Source organism: Megascapheus bottae, chromosome 8 (genome assembly GCF_031878675.1).
Source record: "Megascapheus bottae isolate mThoBot1 chromosome 8, mThoBot2.hap1, whole genome shotgun sequence".
NCBI lineage: Eukaryota > Metazoa > Chordata > Mammalia > Rodentia > Geomyidae > Megascapheus > Megascapheus bottae.
Window position 1 is genome coordinate 68,580,965 of NC_143516.1, and position 19,443 is coordinate 68,600,407.

General features: G+C 41.3%; 1 protein-coding gene across 3 annotated transcripts in view; it reads right to left on the minus strand.

Annotated features, from left to right (window-relative positions):
- Positions 1-209: 209 nt before the first annotated feature.
- Positions 210-19,443, minus strand: part of Ddx43 (DEAD-box helicase 43) — a 37,520-nt gene continuing 18,286 nt past the window's right edge. For 2 of the 3 annotated variants that reach the window (XM_090337734.1, XM_090337736.1), the window contains 11 exons: positions 19,108-19,226; positions 17,426-17,536; positions 16,252-16,393; positions 14,689-14,789; positions 11,436-11,523; positions 9,790-9,917; positions 9,512-9,621; positions 8,042-8,180; positions 5,765-5,852; positions 4,826-4,966; positions 210-302 (listed from right to left, as the gene is read on the minus strand). In XM_090337734.1, coding sequence (XP_090193860.1) covers positions 4,853-4,966; positions 5,765-5,852; positions 8,042-8,180; positions 9,512-9,621; positions 9,790-9,917; positions 11,436-11,523; positions 14,689-14,789; positions 16,252-16,393; positions 17,426-17,536; positions 19,108-19,226 — 1,140 coding nt within the window. In that variant the 3' untranslated portion in view covers positions 210-302; positions 4,826-4,852. The remainder of the gene's footprint in view (positions 303-4,825; positions 4,967-5,764; positions 5,853-8,041; positions 8,181-9,511; positions 9,622-9,789; positions 9,918-11,435; positions 11,524-14,688; positions 14,790-16,251; positions 16,394-17,425; positions 17,537-19,107; positions 19,227-19,443) is intronic. The other variant, XM_090337735.1, reaches the window with a different exon arrangement.

A 19,443-nucleotide genomic window follows, 5' to 3' on the forward strand; every position in this document is an offset into this window, starting at 1 on the left:
GGAGGGAAGCCTGAGCTTTGGATATGCTAGGCAAGTGGTTACCCAGGTAATTCTAACTCTAACCCCCAAAGTTTTCTTTTAAAGCAAAAAATATTTTCAGTAGAAAGGTTACATCTTTAATAATACCCATGAAAAAATTTTCAACAAGTTTAAATACTTTTGATTTTATTAAAGAAAGTACAAAATATCGAATTCTACATTTTAAAACACTATTATTTTAAGGAATCAGTCAAGTCTCTTCATACTGATAGCTTTCAACATTTCCATTTTAAATAGTATCTATTTCTAAAAAATCTTGAATTCTGAAAAATAAGCAGAAGAAAAGTAAATTACTATCCCCCAAACTGTTTGTTTTCAAAGTTTCAGAGTGATGAAATGTACATTAACAGAAAATTTACCATTTTGCCTGGCAGTGATGGCCCAGGACTGTAATTCTATCTACTTGGGAGGCTGAGATCTGAGAATCTCTAATTGAAGCAAGCCTAGCTGGCAAGTTTGTGATCATCTCTACCAAAAAGCCAGACTGGTAGAGTGCTAGTATTGAGCACAAAAGCTAAAGGGAAGTGTTCCAGGCCCTGAGATCACGTATTGGTACACACACATACACACATGCACAGAATTACCGTCTTAACCATTTTAGGTTTGTTTGGCCATCAGTCATGCTGAACTCAGGACCTGATAATTGAGTCATGTCCTTAATCTTAATCTTTTTTTCATTATTTTTGGGTGGTACTTGGATTTGAATTTAGGGCATCAAAATTTGTAAATTTGTAAGCCAGTGTTCTTTTTTTTTTGGCCAGTCTTGGGCTTGAGCTGAGAGCCTGAGCACTGTCCTTGGACTTTCTTAAGGCTAGAGCTCTACCACTTGAGCCTCAGCACCACTTCCGGCTTATTTCTATGTATGTGGTACCGAGGAATCGAACCTGGGTCTTTGAGCATGCTAGGCAAGCACTCTACGACTAGGCCAAACTCCTGGCCCTGTAAGCCGGTGTTCTATTGACACTTTGTTCGGATCCAATTCCAGCTTTTCTTGGTAGTTTTAGTAGAGATAAGAGTCTCACAGACTTTACTGCCTAGGTTGGCTTGAACTCTGATCCTCAAATCTCAGCCTCCTGAGTAGCTAGGATTACAGGTGTGAGCCACTGGTGCTTGGCTTCTACTGACAACTAGTTTTAAGTGTGTAGTTCAGTAGTGTTAACTAGATTCTCATTGTTGTGTAAATAATTTCTAGAGTCTTTTCATCTTGCAAAACTGAAACTGTCTCCATTAAGCAATAACTGCCCCCTACCTGGTCATGACAACTTCTCCTTCATTGTTTCTATGAGTTTGAGATTTTGGATACTTTCAAAGTGGTCACCCACACAATGATTTTTTTCACTTGAAATATAATGTCTTCAAGATTTCAAGATTCATCTAGGCTGTAGCGTGGGAACAAAATTTTCTTCCTATTTAGTTCTTTTTCTGGCTTTTTAAAAAAAACTCCCTTTCCACAATTTCTGACTTTTTTGTAAAGTTAGAGATAACAATGTTGTAGATTGGCTTTGAACTGCAATATTCAGATCTCAGTCACTGGAGTGGCTCTGAGTATACCAGTGCTGGCCTACTCTTCATTTCTTTTAAGGGCATGCATGCACTATATTTTGTTCAGAATAACCCTATTGTTTTCTTTCCTCCAGCCACCAGCATCTGACTTCTTTTTGTAAGGCTGCATATTTCATTACTATGTATGTAGCTTGGTTTATTAATCTATTCAACCCGCAGATTGCTCCCAAATGAACCATGCTATTATGAATAATGCTGCTACAATAATGTGTGTCTAAATCTCGCTTTCTGTGCTTTCATTTGCATAGCTAGAAGTGGGCTTGTGACATCATATGGTTATGCTGTATTTAATGTTTGATGGAACACTACTGTTTTCTACATCACCATTTTATAATTCCATCAATAATGCTCAGGGATTCCATTTTCTTTCTTTCTTTTTTTGTCAGTCATGGGGCTTGAACTGTGGGCCTGGGTGCTGTCCCTGAGCTCTTCAGCTCAAGGCTACTGCCCTACCCTTTGAGTCACAGCCCCACTTTCACTTTTCAAGTGGTTAATTGGAGATAAGAGTCTCATGGACTCTGGGCTGGCTTTGAACCATGATCCTCAGATATCAGCCTCCTGAGTAGCTAGGATTACAGGCGTGAACCACTATGTCTGGCAGGGATTCAGTTTTCTGTATGCCTACTAACACTTGTTTCTGTGTGTGGGGGGGTGGTGGTGGAGAGAGTGAGCACATATTGGGGTTTGAACTCAGGCCCTCAGGCTCTTTCTTGGCTTTTTTGTTCAAGGCTGGTGTTTTTACCACTTGAGCTACAGCTATAGCTATACTTCTTCCTTTTTGCTGGTTATGTGAATGTAAGACCCCCACCCCCAGACTTTCCTGTTTGGGCTAGCTTTGAATTTGCAACTCTCTGATCTCCCTCCTGAATAGCTAGGATTATAGGTATGAGCTTCCCAGATACACTTGGTTATTTTGATATAAGCCATCTTTTCCAGTGTAATGTTGGGGACTGAACCCAAAACCCTGGTGTCTGTTAAGCAATGCCCTTCCTTGAGTTTCATCCCTAATCATTTTTTTTTTTTTGGCTGGTCATGGGACTTGAACTCAGCCTGGGCACTGTCTCTGAGCTCTTCAGCTCAAGGCTACCACCCTACCCCTGGGCCTGGGCATTATCCCTGAGCTTTCAGCTCAAGGCTAGCCATTAAAAAATGTTTTTGTTATTATAAAGGCGATGTGTAGAAGGGTTATAGGCAATGAGTACATTTTTTTTCTGTCTTTCTTTCTTTCCATTTTTTTTTTTGCCAGTCCTGGGGCTTGAACTCAGGGCCTGGCACTGGCTTTGGGCTTGGGCTCTACTATGTAAGCCACAACACCACTTCAGGCTTTTTCTACGTATGTGGTACCGAGGAATTGAGTCTACATTCATTCTACCACTAGGCCAAACTCCTGGCCCAGTACATTTCTTTTCTTTTGGACAATGCCATCTTTTCCCTTGCACTGTTTTTCCCTCCCATCCCCACTGTCATCATTTGCTTTTTAATACTAAAAGTATCTTTTTGTTTGTTTTGGAGTTTCTCAGTGTAACCCAGACGGACCTTGAGCTTTGGATCCACCTGTCCAAGCATTCAAAGTACTGGGATTACAGGCATCTACTACCTTGCCAGGCTCACTTAAGACATCTTAAATTGGGCTCACCTGTTCTTTAGCAGCTGCATAACGTGTATTTACTACTGGTATTTACTGAGCCTTCTAGTGGACATTTTGGCTCATCTTTTACTACTACAAATATTACTGTGAAGGACTGAGTACAAACATACTTTTATAATACACTGCTAGAAGAGGAATTGCTGAATCACAAGGTATATGTTTATATTGGATACATTACACTTTTTTCAGAGGAGTATCTACCTGTACCATTTTACTTTTCTTTTTCTTTCCTTTTTTCTTTTTTTTTTGGTTGGTCCTGGGGCTTGAACTAGGGCTGGGAGCTGTCCCTGAGTTCTTCAGCTCAAGGCTACCACCCTACCCTTGGGCCTAGGTGCTGTCCTTGAGCTCTTCAGTTCTAGGCTACTGCCCTACCTGGAGCCCAGCCCTACTTCCATTTTCTAGAGGTTAATTGGTGTGTCTGGGCTGGCTTTGAACCTTGATCCTCAGATCTCAGCCTCTAGAGTAGCTAGGATTACAGGCTTGAGCCATAGCTGTGTGCACCTGGCTCTTTTTTGGGGGGGGGTCTGTTTGTGGGGATTGAATTTAGGACCTGGGTGCTATCTCTGGGCTTTTTTTTTTTTTTTTGCTCAAGACTAGTCCTCTATCACTTTGAGCCTCAGAACCATTTTGGCTTTCTGATGGTTATCTGGAGATAAGAATCTTAAGGACTTTCCTGCCTGGGCTGGCTTCGAACTGCAATCCTCAGATTTCAGCCTCCTGAGTAGCTAGGATTACAAGCACGAGCCACCAGCTCCTGGCTTGCATTCTACTTTTAATGGTCTTTATTTACAATTTCAAGTTTATTTTCAACTCTGAATTAGTACTTTTCTCCCTCTCTCTCTCTGTCTTTTTTTTTTTTTGCCAGTCCTGGAAACTGAACTCAGGGCCTGTGCACTATCTTTGAGCTTTCTCAAGGCTAGTGCTCTACCACTTGAGCCACAGCACCATTTCTGGCTTTTGTCTGTGAATATAGTACCAAGGAATCAAACTCAAGCACTCAAGCAGTGCTAGACAAGCACTCTACCACTAGGCTAAACTTCTGAGCCTAGTACTTCTAATTCTAAACATACATTAAATAGACTTTATGGAACACCTAACAACTTGGTAGTTCAATGGCTCTTAAGATAGAATACTGATTGTCATAAATACATTAGTAAACACCTAACTGTTTGGGATTATTTTTTTTTTTTTTGGCAGTTCAGAGGTTTTAAGCTAGGACCTCAAGCTTGCTAGGCAAGTGCCTGTATCAGTAAAGCCATTTCTCTATCTTTTTTCTTTTTAAAAATTTGTTCATTTTCAAGTAATATCCCTCCCTTTTCATTTGTCAGAAGCCAGGCAATTTAGCCACGCTGCCTATGGCTTCTCCCATAGCTAGGGTTACAGATACATACCACCATGTTAAACTTGTTTTGCTGAAATAGGGAGTCTGGCTAACTTTTCCCAGGCTGGCCTGAAACTATAACCTTTCTGGATTTCCAATTCTCAAGGGGCTGGGATTATAGACACAAACAAAACTCAGTTCTAAAAGGCAGGAACTTAAATGCCTAGTTCTTATGTTATATAAATGGTATGTACCTCTGGTTGGGCTGTGCCACAGAGATATTAATAAAACTTCTGGGGCTTTCCTTGAGGTCTTCCCATTTTCTTTTCCATTTCTTTCTTCAGTTTGTTTGCTTTGTATCTCTCAGCCATCAAGACAAGCTCTTCTGGAATACTCTAAGATGATTAAATGTGATTAGGATTCTGACTTCTTTTCAGTATGCCAAAATGCTTCCAGATCATAAAAAGAAATTGCGCAACTAATGATATAACATCTTCCAAAAACTCATAAAATGTCTCTCTCTGGCTGCTAAGTCCTATATATAGTTAATCTCAGGATATAGAATTCCACCCAACTTCCTTCCTTCCTGCCTGCCTGCCTGCCTGCCTTCCTTCCTGTCTCCCTCCCTCCCTCCTTTTACCTCCTTTCCTTTGTTCTGGCACTGGGGCTTCTTGTACTCAGGGCCCGGACACACTCACTTCACTGTTTTGCTCAAGGCTGGTGCTCTACCATTTGAAACACAGCACCATTTCCAGCTTTTTGGTTGCTAATTAGAGATAAGAGTGATGCTCAGATCTTCCTTCTCCAGTAGCTAGGATTACAGGCTCAAGGCACCAGCACCTGCCCTACCCATCTTAAGGTTGCTCTTCTTCTCATAGCTGCTTCTTGGTGGCCTTCCCTTGCCCTTTTCTCTGGCATACACCATTCCCTATGGCTATGCTTCACCTCTGGGCTTGAGCATATTCTGAATCGTGAGACCCTTTGTGTGTCAACTACAACTCTCCACTGCTACTCGGCCAGTTTCTCACAGACATCAGATGCGTTTCTGAGTTATGTATTCCCATCCCCACTGTCTTTGCCATGCTTTGGTCCTCAGAGCATGCATTTGCTCTTGACAAGCAAAACATCCTAGACCTTAGCTTAGGATGCCAGAAACACTGAGATGTAGATCGAAGAGAGTAGTATATGCTCACCTGATTTGCTCTTTTCAGAATATTAATCAGCTCCGTGGCAACCCTCCAATCATTTCTTGTGATAAGGGTAATGGACATGCCGGTCCTCCTTCAAGAGAGGGAAAGGGGCTCATGTTAGTTTTTTTTCTTTTCCTGTTGGTCTTGGGGCTTGAACTCTGGGCTTGGGTGCTGTCCCTGAGCTCTTCAGCTCAAGGGTACCACCCTATCCCTTGAGCCTCAGCCCCACTTTCTCGTGGTTAATTGGAATAGAATCTCATAGACTTTAGGGCTGACTTTGAACCGTGATCCTCAGATCTCAGCCTCCTGAGTAGCTAGGATTACAGGTGTGAGCCACGGCACCCAGCTATGTGATTTCTTTTAACAGACTAGCTACATAATACAGTTCACATGGAAAAGAGAATCCAGCGCTATTGGCTCATGTCTGTCATCCTTCTTAGGAGGCTGAGACCCTGAAATCTGAAACCAACCTGGGGAGAAGTCTGCAAGACTCAATCTCCCAATTAATCAGCAAAATTCTGGGGTGGAGGCATGGTTTAGTGCCGGGAGTGAGCAAATAAGACAAACAAGCTCAGGTAACAACACAAATATTTGACCTTTCCACACAAGTGGAAACATACACAATTGTGTTATATATTAAGACTGAGAATCTTCTCAATAGGAATTTAGAACCTAGTCATCCCTCAGTATGTAAAGGAGCTGGACTCAAGACTCCGTAAGGGTATAAGAATGTGAGAATTCTCAATTCCACATGTACATAGCACATGCACAGTATTTGCATGACACACACATATCCCCTTATTTCAGTCACATCTGGATAAATTATATTACCACTATAGCAGAGGTGCTATAGAAATGGTTGCTATACTCTTATTTTAGAAATAAGGGGAAAATCTGTGTTCAATATAGACACATTTTTTTTTTTTTGGTAGTACAGAGGTTTGAACTCAGGCCTTTGGCACTTGCTGGATATGTGCTCTACTGCTGAATCACATCTGGCTCCCTTTCTCCAAGGGTTATTTTTATGCTTATTTCAGGACTTGAACTTAGCACCTGGGCACTGTCCCTCAGCTTTTTTGCTCAAGGCTTGTGTTCTACCATTTGAACCACACTTCCACTTCTGACTTTTTGAGGGTTAACTGAAGATAAGAATCTTGAGGACTTTTTTTTGCCTAGATGGCTTTGAACTGAGACTGTTAGATCTCAGTCTACTCAGTAGCTAGGATTGTGGGTGTGAGATAGCAGCACTCACTGTGCACTGGTTAATTTTGAGAGGGAGTCACTAGTGCCTGGCGGATAGTCTAACTTTTTGCCTGGGCCTGTGCCTTGACTGCGATCTGACTATTTTATGTTCACTGCTGTAGCTGGGATGACAGGTATATGCCACCATGCATGGCTTCTTCAGTTGAGATGGAATCACATGGATTTTTCTTTCTTAAGATAACAGGTGAATTTCACTGCACCCAGCTATAGATTGAGAAGGGATCTTGTATGTATAGCTTGGGCTGGCCTTGATTTTTGATTTTCCAATCTCAACTCCCAGGCAGCTAAGATTACAGGCATAATCTGTGCTTGGCTAGACACAGAAATTCTTTTCCCAATACTTTGTTTCTGGAGCTGAGTGAGAGGATGCAGAATTCCCAGTTTGGGAGGGCAAACTATACTCTGTAGTTGTGTAAAACTTCCTGGTTTGTGTGTGTGTCCACAGTGTAAGAGAAGAGCTCCTCTTTCATAACTGTGCCTATTTATGGATGATCCACAACAACATAATCACTGGTACAGGTTAGGGTTGGGATGCTATAAATTGGAAACAGAATAGAATCACAACCAGTTAAACGAAAGTAACCATGGCAGGGAGCTAGCTGATCAGGAAAGCAGAATTTGCTGAGGAACACAGCATTTCCAAGCAATTCTTTTTTTGGGGGTGGGGGGGTGGGTGGGGTGGGGAGATAACATTATTCTTACCAGTCACCAGTGACTCATGATTTCGTAAGGTAAACCATTCAGAGGCTGAGCTCTGAGAATCCCCATGGAGAGCTAGCCAGGGTACACAAACCAGACTCTTATCTCCATGTTACCAGCAAAAAGCCAGGATAGAGGTATGGCTTCAATGGTAGAACTACAGCTCTTGAATGAAAAAGCCAAGCAAGAGCACAAGGTACTGAGCTTGTGCCCCAGCACGAACACACGAACACACACACACACACAGAAAAATAAAAGTGTGTAAGGGGAGGGGTGTGTAAGGGGTGTTCTTTCTCTAGGGTGGGCTGTGTTACTTACCCCGCTCTTCCAGTACGCCCCACGCGGTGTACATATTCTTCAATGTTCCGTGGAAAGTCGTAATTATATACATGCGTGATATCGTGGACATCAAGACCTCGCGATGCCAAGTCAGTAGCGATAAGTATTCTCACTTTTCCTGATGAAAAGCCAAATGAATATTGATTCATCCAGGCAAAAAGCAGCACCCAGGAAAGTGTATTTACAGCTAGGCATTGGTGGCTCACAACTAGCTATTCAGGAGGCTGAGATCTGAGGATCGAAGTTCAAAGCCAGCCCAGGCAGGAAAGTCTGAGATACTATTATCTCCAATTAAGCCTCAAGAAGCTGGAAGTGGAGCCATGGCTCAGGTGGTAGAGAACCAACCTTGAGTAAAAATGCTAAGTGACAATGCCCAGGCTCTGAGTTCAAACTCTAGTATTGGTGCATGTCAGAAAGATGTCTGCCTTTCAATGAAATTGAGATATAACCTACATTGCAAGTCAGTATCTGTTCTTTGCAGTATATGCCAATTTGAGAGCCTGGGCTTTATCCCTGAACAGGCTGATGCTCTACCACTTGAGTGATAGTTCCATTTCTGTTTTTTTTTTGTGTGTGTGTGGTTTGTAAGAGTCTCAGACTTTTCTAACTGGGCTGGCTTTGAACCATGTCCCCACATCTCAGCCTCCTGAGTGTCTAAGGTTATAGGCATGAGCCACTAATGCTCAGCTTGAATATTAGCCATTTTTTTTTTAAAGCTTGACTACTTAGTTCTTAGTGATTTGATATTGTCTTTATAGCTTTGATATTTAGAGTATATGTGTTAATTGTATTACTGTTAATTTGATATTTAGAGTGTACGTGTTAATTGTATAATTGTTACTTTGATATTTAGAGTATACTTTGGGAACACGCGATGAGGACAGATCCCTGAAATGGGTCCCAAGGAAAGAGGCACTTTTTTTTTTTGGCTAGTCCCGGGGCTTGAATTCAGGGCCAGGGCACTGTCCTTGGGCTTTCTCAAGGTTAGCACTCTACCACTTGAGCCACAGCACTACTTCTGGCTTTTTCTGTTATTGTGATAATGTGGAATTGAACCCAGGGCTTCACGCGTGCTAGCCAGGCACTCTACCACTAAGCTACAGTCCCAGCCCCTATTTTTATATTTATCTTTGCTGGTCCTGGCACCTAGCTAAGAAACTTATTTTATTATTTTTTGGTGGGTCATAGGACTTGAACTCTGGGATGGGCACTGTCCCTGAGCTCTTCATCTTAAAGCTACCTTCCTACCCCTTCAGCCACAATGCCACTTCTAGTTTTCTGGTGGTTAATTAGAGGTAAGAATCTCAGGGACTTTTTAGTGCTTTGGCTGGCTTTGAACCATGATCCTCAGATCTCAGCCTTCTGAGTAGCTAGGATTACGGGCGTGAGCCACTGCGCCCAGCAGGGGAACTTGTTTAAATGGCAGTGCTATCTGTTCTATAGATGTACCTGTTTTAAAGTTTTCTAGTGCTTTCTCCCGATCACTCTGCTCTCTGTTTCCATGCAGAGACTCTACTGATATTTGCCGAAGAATCAGGTCACTTGATAAGTGGTCAGCACTGAAGCAAAAGATAAAAGTTGACCAGACCACCATCAGTGTACTAGCAAACAGCTGAACTCATGCAACAGGCAGGGGACCACCACTGAAAGTTAATATGCACACAGACACAAGTGTAAACCAACCATTTGCTCAATGACTACGACAAAGGGAGAAGGGAAATACCTACACAGCTTTTCTGCTCACAAAGACAATGACCTTGTCTTTAGGTGACATACTCTCCAGGAATGTCTGGATGTGAGTCCGCTTCTCTTCCTCTGTGGTGATGATTATATTCTGCTTCACTGTGCTCACAGCCTAGAAGATTCCAAGATCAGAGTGCCCAAGTGAGGGAGAAACCCCATCATCAGCTCCAAAACCTATCTATCCTTGGCTAATGTACTGAAATCCCAAAGGCAGAGATCAGAACAAAATTACCTATCTCTCCTAAGATTTATGGCTCAGGTTTCTGTTTTGATATTTTATTAACTCAAACTATAGGTTGGGAACACCTAAACGACCTGTTTATAAAAAATACCTTCTTCCTGGGCATCAAAGGCTTCCATCTATTGTAATCCTAACTACTCAGGATGTTGATCTGAGGATTCAAAGGCAGCCTGAGTAGACAAATGAGAGAGACTCTTTTTCTCCAGCTAACCAGCAAAAAACAAGCTGGAAGTAGAGCTGTGGCTCAAGTGGAAGAGCACCAGACTTGAGTGAAAAAGCTAAGTATGCAAGATTCAGTTGAAGTCACAATTCTGGAATAAAAAACAAATGATTTTCCTGACACTTGGGTAGTTTCCTCACAATGAAGCATGAGTAGATTATGACACTTGAGTATCAATTCAGTATTTTGGCAATTACAGCATTTCAAAAGAGTTGGTCCACATCCATAGTCTTAGCTACTTAGGAGGCTGAGATCTAGACAATCAAGCTTCAAGGCCAGCCCAGGCTCAAAAGTCTATGAGACTGCATTGTCACATAATTAGTAAAACACTGGGCTACAGGCATGGCTAAAGTGGTAGAGTGCCACTTGTGAGTGAGAAAGCGGAGCAAGACTATGAGGCCCCGAGTTCAAGCAATACACACACACACACACACACACGAGAAATTAAAAATATTATTGGTAGCTGGGCACCTGCAGCTTACACCTGTAATCCTAGCTACTCAGGAGATGGAGATCTGAGGATCACAGTTTGAAGCCCACTTGGGTAGTAAAGTAGAAAAAAAAAACACAGAAAAGGCGCTGGGGGTTTGGCTTAGTGGTAGAGTGCTTGCCTAGCATGCACGAAGACCCAGGTTCGATTCCTCGGCACCACATACACATAGAAGAAAAAAAAAACAGAAGTAAAGTTGTGGCTCAAGTAGTAGTGCATTAGTTGTGAGCAAAAGAAGCTCAGGGGCAGCACCCAGACCCAGAGTCCAAGCTCCAAGACAGGCACACACTCACAAATATTGATGCCATTATTCAACCCATAATGATATAAAACATACATCTTCTCAAATAAAGGAGATTTTAGTAGCACTCACAGAAGGGAAATAACTAGATGCTTATATTGTCTCTTGAATGTTACTGATCATTTTGTAAACTGAACATTGTTTTATGCTTACAGACTATTAGACTATTCATCAATTGGTACAGCGTAGAATAGACATGTCAAAATTAGCTATGTGTTTTATGAGGTGTTTTTCTTGTTTCTGTTTTTGGTGTTGGAGGATGAACTCAGGGCCTCACACATGCTAAATATACATCATACCACTAAAGAACACCTCATCCCTTTTCCTATGTGCTTTAAATAAGACAGGTTTAGTAGTAATACAAGAAAATAAGCTTACAATCAGATCCAACGTGCCAACGTAGACAATCATTGGTTCTTTCAAATAAGATTGTGCAAGGCGACGGACAGCATATGGCCAAGTAGCACTGGAAATGAGATACAACAACATTACAAACTAGTGCATGGTAGTGCACGCCTGTAATCCCAGCATTTGGAGCTGAGACAAAAGTCTTTGTTGGATTTCAGGACAGCCTGGACTATACAGTGAGACCCTATCTCAAAAAGATTTTATTAAAATACATTACTATGGCTGAGAGTTTGGCCTAGTGGTAGAGTGCTTACCTAGCATGCATGAAGACCCAGGTTCAATTCCTTAGCACCACATACATACAAAAAAGCCAGAAGTGGTGCTTTGGCTCAAGTGCTAACAGTTCTACCTTTGAGAAAGACCAAGGACAGTGCTCAGGCTCTGAGCTCAAGCCCAGATCTGGCAAAAAAAATAAATAAATAAAATATATTACTAAAGTTTCTTTAAAATATTATGAACTTGTTATTCAAATATGTAATTTTAATATTTCCATTTTTTAAGAAATAAAGTATATTTTATAAATAACCTCATTACGTAATTGTTGCTAGTAAAGCTACCTAATGAAACTTTAAAATAGGTTTAATAAAAAGGTTTTCACAGCGGGTGCTGGTGGCCCATGCCTTGTAATCTTAGCTACTCAGTAGGATGATATCTGAGGATTGTGGTTCGAAGCCAGTCCATGCTGAAAAATTGGACTCATCTTCAAGTAACTACTGAAAGATTAGAAATGGGGCATGGCTCAAGTTATAAAGAAAGAGCATTGAGCAAAAAAGCTAAAGGACAGCACTTAGGCCCTGAGTTTAAGGCCCAGTACAGGAACCCAGCCATACAAAAAATATTTTTCTAACCCAAGGGTTAAGGATCTCTACATCTTTTCAAGCAAATTTTAATCTATCTAAAGGTAATAAAAGGGGCCAGGAGTTTGGCCTAGTGGTAGAGTGCTTGCCTAGTGTACATGAATACCCAGGTTTGATTCTTTGGTACCACATACATAGAAAAGGCCAGAAGTGGTGCTCTGGCTCAAGTGGTAGTGTTCTAGCCTTGAAAAAGCCCCGAGTTCAAGCCCCAGGACTGGCAAAAATGGTGGGGAGTTTAATAAAGGGGGCTGGGAGTTTGGCCTAGTGGTAGAGTATTTGCCTAACATGCACAAAGACTGGGGTTTGATTCCTTGGTACCACATACACAGAAAAGGCCAGAGGTGTTATGTTAGTTTTATCCTGGCCTTTATAGACAAAAATATTAATCTTTTTCATAGCATGCCAGCAAGCAAAACCTGTGCTTATGTCAAATGCAAATTAGTTTTAAGTCAAGAGTCATCTAAATTAAAATGCCTCTTCAACTACGTATAACATAATGGACGTGAACACCTCTGTACCTCCCAGTATCACACTGAAATCCAACTTCACTTTTCTTGAAATGGCAAGATTACAGAAAACAGTAAGGGGATTTAGATTTTTTTTTCCCCTCTTTCTTCCTTTCTCCTCCCCTCCCTCCCCTGCCTTTCTCCGTCATTGTTTCTTTTTCCATTCACATCAGTACTGAAGTTTAAACTCAGGGTCTGGAAGCTATTCCTTACTTTTCTCACTCAGGGCCACACTCTACCATAGGAGCCACAGCTTTACTTCTGAATTTTTGGTGGTGGTTAACTGGAGATTAAGTGCATCAAGGATTTCTTTACGTGGGTTGGCTTTGAACCATTGTTTTCAGATTTCAGCCTCCCAGATAGCTGGGATTACAGGTGTGAGCCTGTAGTGCCTGGTTTAGTATATTTCTACTACCCTTAACAAATGAAGACAAAGGCGAAATTAGTCTTTTTTTTTTGCCTGTCCTGGGGCTTGAACTCAGGGACTGGGCACTGTCCCTGTGCTTCTTTGGCTCAATGCTAGTGCTCTACCATTTGGGCCACAGCACCACTTTTCTATGTATGTGGTACTGAGGAATCAAATCCAGGGTTTCAGGAAGCTAGGCAAGCACTCCAGCGCTAATCCACATTCCCAGCCCCAAGAAATTAGTCTTTACAGATCAACTGCTCATAATTCAAATAATAATAATAATTACTTTCTCAGTTTTCTTTTGGATGAGAAAAAAAATCAGTATTCAAATGTTTACTTCTAAGGACAAGTAAACCCTTTTGCAAACATTTTTGAATTAAACCCTATCAGAGTAGGCACTGGTAGTTCTTGACTATAATCCTAATTACTAGGAGAATGAGATCTGAGGATCCTAAAGCTAGCCTGGGCAGAAAATGCCTTGAGACTCTAATCTCCAGTTAACCAGCAAAAATCTTGTGGCTTAAGTGGCAGAGCATCAGCACTGAGTGAAAAAGCTAAGGGAGGGGCAGGGAGTTTGGCCTAGTGGTAGAGTGCTTGCCTAGCATGCACAAAGGCCCGGGTTCAATTCCTCGGTACCACATACATAGAAAAAAGCTGGAAGTGGTGCTGTGGCTAAAGTGGTAGAGCTCTAGCCTTGAGAAAAGTCCGAGGACAGTGCTCAGGCTCTGAGTTCAAGCCCCACTACTGGCAAAAACAAAGCAAAACAAAACAAAACAAAAAAACTCCAAAAAGCTTAGGAAGGACCCAAGTCCTGAGTTCAAGCCTTAGTATCAGCAAAACAAACAAAATCCTATCTGTACATAAGGAAACCCAGTAGTCAAGAATAAAGCAGGAGGGCCAGGAGTTTGGCCTAGTGGTAGAGTGCTTGCCTAGTACGCACTAAGACCTAAGTTTGATTCCTTGGTACCACATACATGGAAAAGGGGCAGAAGTGGTGCTGTGGCTCAAGTGGTAGAGCTCTAGCCTTGAGAAAGCCCAAGGACAGTGCTTAGGCCCTGAGTTCAAGACTCAGGACTAGCCCCCCCAGAAAGAATATCACAAACTTTTGGCCAGGTGCAGTGGCTCACAACTGTAATTCTAGCTACTCAGAAGGTTAAGATCTGAGGATCACGGTTCAATGGTTCAAAGGCAGCCCAGGCACAAAAGACTGTTAATTACTAGAAAATGGGAAGTGGAGCTGTGGCTCCAGGGGTAAGGCAGTAAAAGCAGCTGAAGAGCTCAAGGACAGTGCCCAGGCCCAGAATTCAAGCCCCATGACCCCCCCCATACAAAAAATAATAATAAAGCAGGCATTGATACAGTGATACTTCACATTATTTCAGATAATCTCAACTACTGGGAAGAAATAAACAATAGAAATCGAATTTACTGATTTCATTAGACCAACCTACCTTGTCATAATTGTTTGCCTGTCTGGGCGCACATCTAACAAAATCTTCATTATCTGGGGTTCAAATCCCATGTCTAGCATCTTGTCTGCTTCATCTAAAACCTGAATTTACAGTGAAGAAAGTAGCTGATCATGCGTTGTTTCTTAGAAATCTAACATTCATTTCCTCCCACAACCAAGGCTGCTACGTTAATTTCTTCATAGAAATCAAGATAACTGAGCTAGCTGCAGTTATCAGGCATAACCAGTCTATTTATTCGATGTGGCTTTCAAACAGCCCAAATTCAGTGATAAAATTAAAATGTCTTAGGCTGTCATTGATGGCTCACGCCCATAATCAGGAGGCTGAGATCTGAGAAATGGTTTGAAGCCAGTCTGGGAAGAAAAATCTGAGATTCTTTTTTTTTTTTTTTGCCAGTCCTGGGGCTTGAATCAAGGGCCTGAGAACTGTTCTTCGGCTTTCTCAAGGCTTCCACTCTACCACTTGAGCCACAGCACCACTTCTACCTTTTTCTATGTATGTGGTACCAAGGAATTGAACCCAGGGCTTCATGCAGGCTAGGCAAGCACTCTATCACTAGGCCAAACTCCTGGCCTCTGAGATCCTTATATCTAATTAACCAGTAAAACTAGAAGTGGAAGGTATGGCTCAAAGCCATACCTCCCACTTCCTTTTTTTTTTTTTTTTTCCTGGTCCTGAGGCTTTAATTCTAGGCCTACGCTCTGTCCCTGAACTTCTTTTTCTTGAGGTAGTTTTCTACCACTTGAGCCACAGAGTCACTTCTGGTTTTATCTGTTTACGTAGTACTGAGGAAATGAACCCAGGATTTCCTGCATGCTAGACAAGCACTCTACCACTAAGCCACATTCCCAGCCCTTCTAGCTTTTTTCTGAGTAGTTAATTGGAGATAAGATTTTCCTGCCCAGGCTGGCTTTGAACTTAATCCTCAGATTTCAGCTTCCTGAGTAGCTAGAATTATAGGCCTGAGCTACTAGCGCCTAGCTTAAAGCCCCATCCTTGATCAAAAAAGCTAAGCAAGTGTATGAGGCCACGAGTTTAAGTCACAGTACCAGTAAACACATGCATGCACATATAGAATAAAATAAATAAAAATAAGCTGGGTGCTAGTAGCTCATACATCTGTGATCCTAGATCTCAGGAGGCTGACATTTAAGGACTGAGGTTCAAAGCTAGCCCAGGCAAAAAAAATTGGTGAGATTCTTATCTCCAATTAATACCAAAAAGCTGAAAATGGAACTGTGGTTCAAGTGACAGAGTGCCAGCGTCCTGAGTTTAAGCCTCACTACAGGCACACACAAAATTAAAACAGCTAATCTAATTAATATGCTGAGTAAAGGGAATTAAGAATTATTCTCATACTTGTTTGTTAAACATGTCATTTGAAATATGATGTAAAAATCAATGTTAATAAATTCTTTAAAAAAAGAGTTAGTCCCAGGGTCTAAAATTGGTATAATAAAATAGCCACCCTCAAAAGCTTTTTTTTTTTTTAAACAATAGTTCATTGTCTTCCCAGCATTCCAACCCCCCACTCTGTATTACCAAATAGGTTACACTTTTCAAGTTGACAAAGTTATTCATTTGTAGATCATTCAGTCTTCCTGGAGTTGCAATAATGATGTCTACACCTTTTGAAATATCTTGTATTTGTGCATCTCTATCTCCACCACCGTATATACAAACACTTAAAAAAAATCCAGAGGTTCACGTTTAGGCAGAGAATAACCTATTACAAATCAAAATCCCAAGCAATCTAAGCATATAGGTATACAATAAAATGAACCATGCTTATACCATTACTTCAACATAGCTGTGGCTGGTTGACTGGATCAGGAGTGGGGTAGATGCCTGACCCACGATGAAGTTATGAAATTCAGAACATTAAGTTAGATAAAAGCAAGAACCCTTGAGGCCGGGAGTTTGGCCAGTGGTAGAGTGCTTGCCTAGCATGCACAAAGGCCCGGGTACCACATACATAGAAAAAAGCCGGAAGTGGTGCTGTGGCTAAAGTAGTAGAGTGCTAGCCTTGAGAAAACCCAAGACAGTGGACAGTGCTCAGTCCCTGGGTTCAAGCCCCAGGACTGGCAAAAAAAAAAAAAAAAGAATCTTGTAGTTTAGTTGTTCAGTGGGGGTGATTACAGATGACAATATGTATCGAAATGCTACAAAGAGCCAGTGGCTTATGGCTGTAATCCTCAGGATACTGAGATGTGAGGATTACAGTTCAAAGACAGCCCAGGTAGGAGAGTCTGTCAGACTCCTATCTCCAATAAACTATCAAAAATCTGGAAGTAGAATTGTGGTTGAAGTAGCAGAGCACTAGTTTTGGGCAAAAGAAAATCAGGGGTGGATTACAGACCCTGAGTTCAAGCCCTAGGACAGCTCCCCCCATCAAAAAAAGCTATAATTTTCCATCAAGTTAAATGTTGGGGAAAAGATGAAAGATGTTGAATCTGATTTCAACACCATACAATATACACATATTGAAATATCATCTGCTATTCTATTAAGAAGTATGATTTTGTTTTTATGAACTGATTAAAAATTAATTTATAGGGCCGGGGGAGTAATAACTCAGTGGTGGAACATCAACTTACTATCAAGTTCAAGGTTTGTTTGATCTTTAGGATCATAAAACATTTTAGTCGTAATAAATAAAATTTTTCCCTTGATGCATGTATACATATGTATAGAAATGCTCCTGAATATGACTTACCTTTTAAGATTTTTATATGAATATTTTGAACACTCAGCTTCTACCTGCAGAGCTAATTCCCGGGTAGGTGTAAGCACTAACATGCCTGGTCCATTTCTTTCTTCTCTAGCTCTTTGAAAAGGAAACATTTATATTAAAATTCCTGTCTCAGACATATGATTCATTCACTCAGTGCAAAATGTGTTTTATTATTATTATTATTATTATTATTATTATTATTACTGCTAATCATGGGGCTTGAATTCAGGGTCTGGGCTCTATCCTTGAGCCTTTTTTTGCTCAAGGCTAGCACTGTACTACTTGAGCCACAGTGCCACTTTCAGCTTTTTCTGTGTATGTGGTACTGAGGAATTGAACCCAGGGCTTCATGCATGCTAGGCAAGCACTCTACCATTAAGTCATATTCCCAGCCCCAATATCAATTAATTTTTGAAGTACTAGAGCCTGGACTCAGTATAAGATTGGCAGCAGCGAGTGTCAAAATCAGACATAGTCAGACATAGTTGTGCTGTCAGCTTAGGAGTAAAATTTCCCTCAGTATGTATAGACTTTGGTTTACTGATTGTAATTCAAATATATATAAGAAAAAGCATATGGTAGCTTGACAGTGTTTTCTTTTTTCCTTCCCTCCCTCCTCCTCTGCCTGCCTGCCTCTCTTCCTGAATGTCTGTGTGTACTGGAGCTTGAACTCAGGGCCTCATACTTTTGCTTGGCTTTTTTGCTCAAGGCTAGTGGTCTGCACCTTTACTTCCAGCTTTTTGGTAGTTAAAAATCTCATGGACATTCCTACCCAGCCTGGCTTTGAGCTGTAATTCTCAGGTCTCAAGACTCATGAGTAGCTAAGATTACAAGCATAAGTGCCACCAAAACCAGCTGCATAGTTTTGGGTTTTTTTTTTGCTTTTTTTTTTTGGTCGGTCATGGGGCTTAAACTCTGGGCCAGGGTGCTGCCCCTGGGCTGTTCAGCTCAAGGCTATTGCTCTACCACTCCAGCCACAGTGTTACTTCTGGTTTTCTTGTGGATAACTGCAGGTAAGAGTCTCATAGACTTTTGTGCCCTGCTGGCTCTAAATCATGATCCTTAGATCTCAGCCTTCTGAGTAGCTGGGAGTACAGGCGTGAGCCACTGGCGTCCAACTTGTATAGGTTGTTAAAAATTGTTTCAGATGACAGAGACACAGTTCCTATCAAGCCACATACTCACAACTCCAGTGTCCAACAGGACATGACTAGCCCCAATGTTCCTAATAGCCAATGAAGGCCTATTGACCATTTTATTTAACATAACTTCTTCACTAACATTTAGTTTAAATGTCAAACATCTTCTCACTAAAATAGAGAACTGTTTGAAACAACTTGTCTAGTTTTATTTAAAAAATTAGACACTGGACAATTTAAATAGTGTGATGACCATATTTCTCAATTAAGACTTCTGATGGACATAAACTATTGCTTCCTGAAAGTGTTTTCCCAATTAGGGCACTCCTTTTTCTTTTGGTGGTATGGGGGTTTGAACTCAGGATTTCACACTTGCTAGGCAGGTGCTTTATTGCTGAGCCATTCCTCCAGCCTTGTTTCCCCAATGAATATTTTCCTTGGCATGATATACTTGTATATTTTCTGGCAACCTTCCAAGCATCAATTAAACCCTTGTGAAGAAAACTCAGCCAACGGAATTCTTACACTGGTTGAGAGTCTAGATGAATGAATCCAGGCATTAAATACGACAGTGTCTTCCCTGTTCCGGTTTGTGCTACTCCAATAAGATCTATTCCTTGCAAAACTATTGGCCATGACTGTGACTGAAAAGCAATGAAAATAAGATAAATATGAAAATATAAAAGCAAGCACATCTTTTTCTGGCATCTCTTATTGTCCCTCTTCTTCCAGCTCCCTTCAACAGGTGTGTGTGTGTGTGTGTGTGTGTGTGTGTGTGTGTGTGTGTGTGTGTGTGTGTGTGTGTGTGTGTATGTTTTAAATTTTCTTGTGCCTTGAAATAGAATCTCACAGACTTTCCTG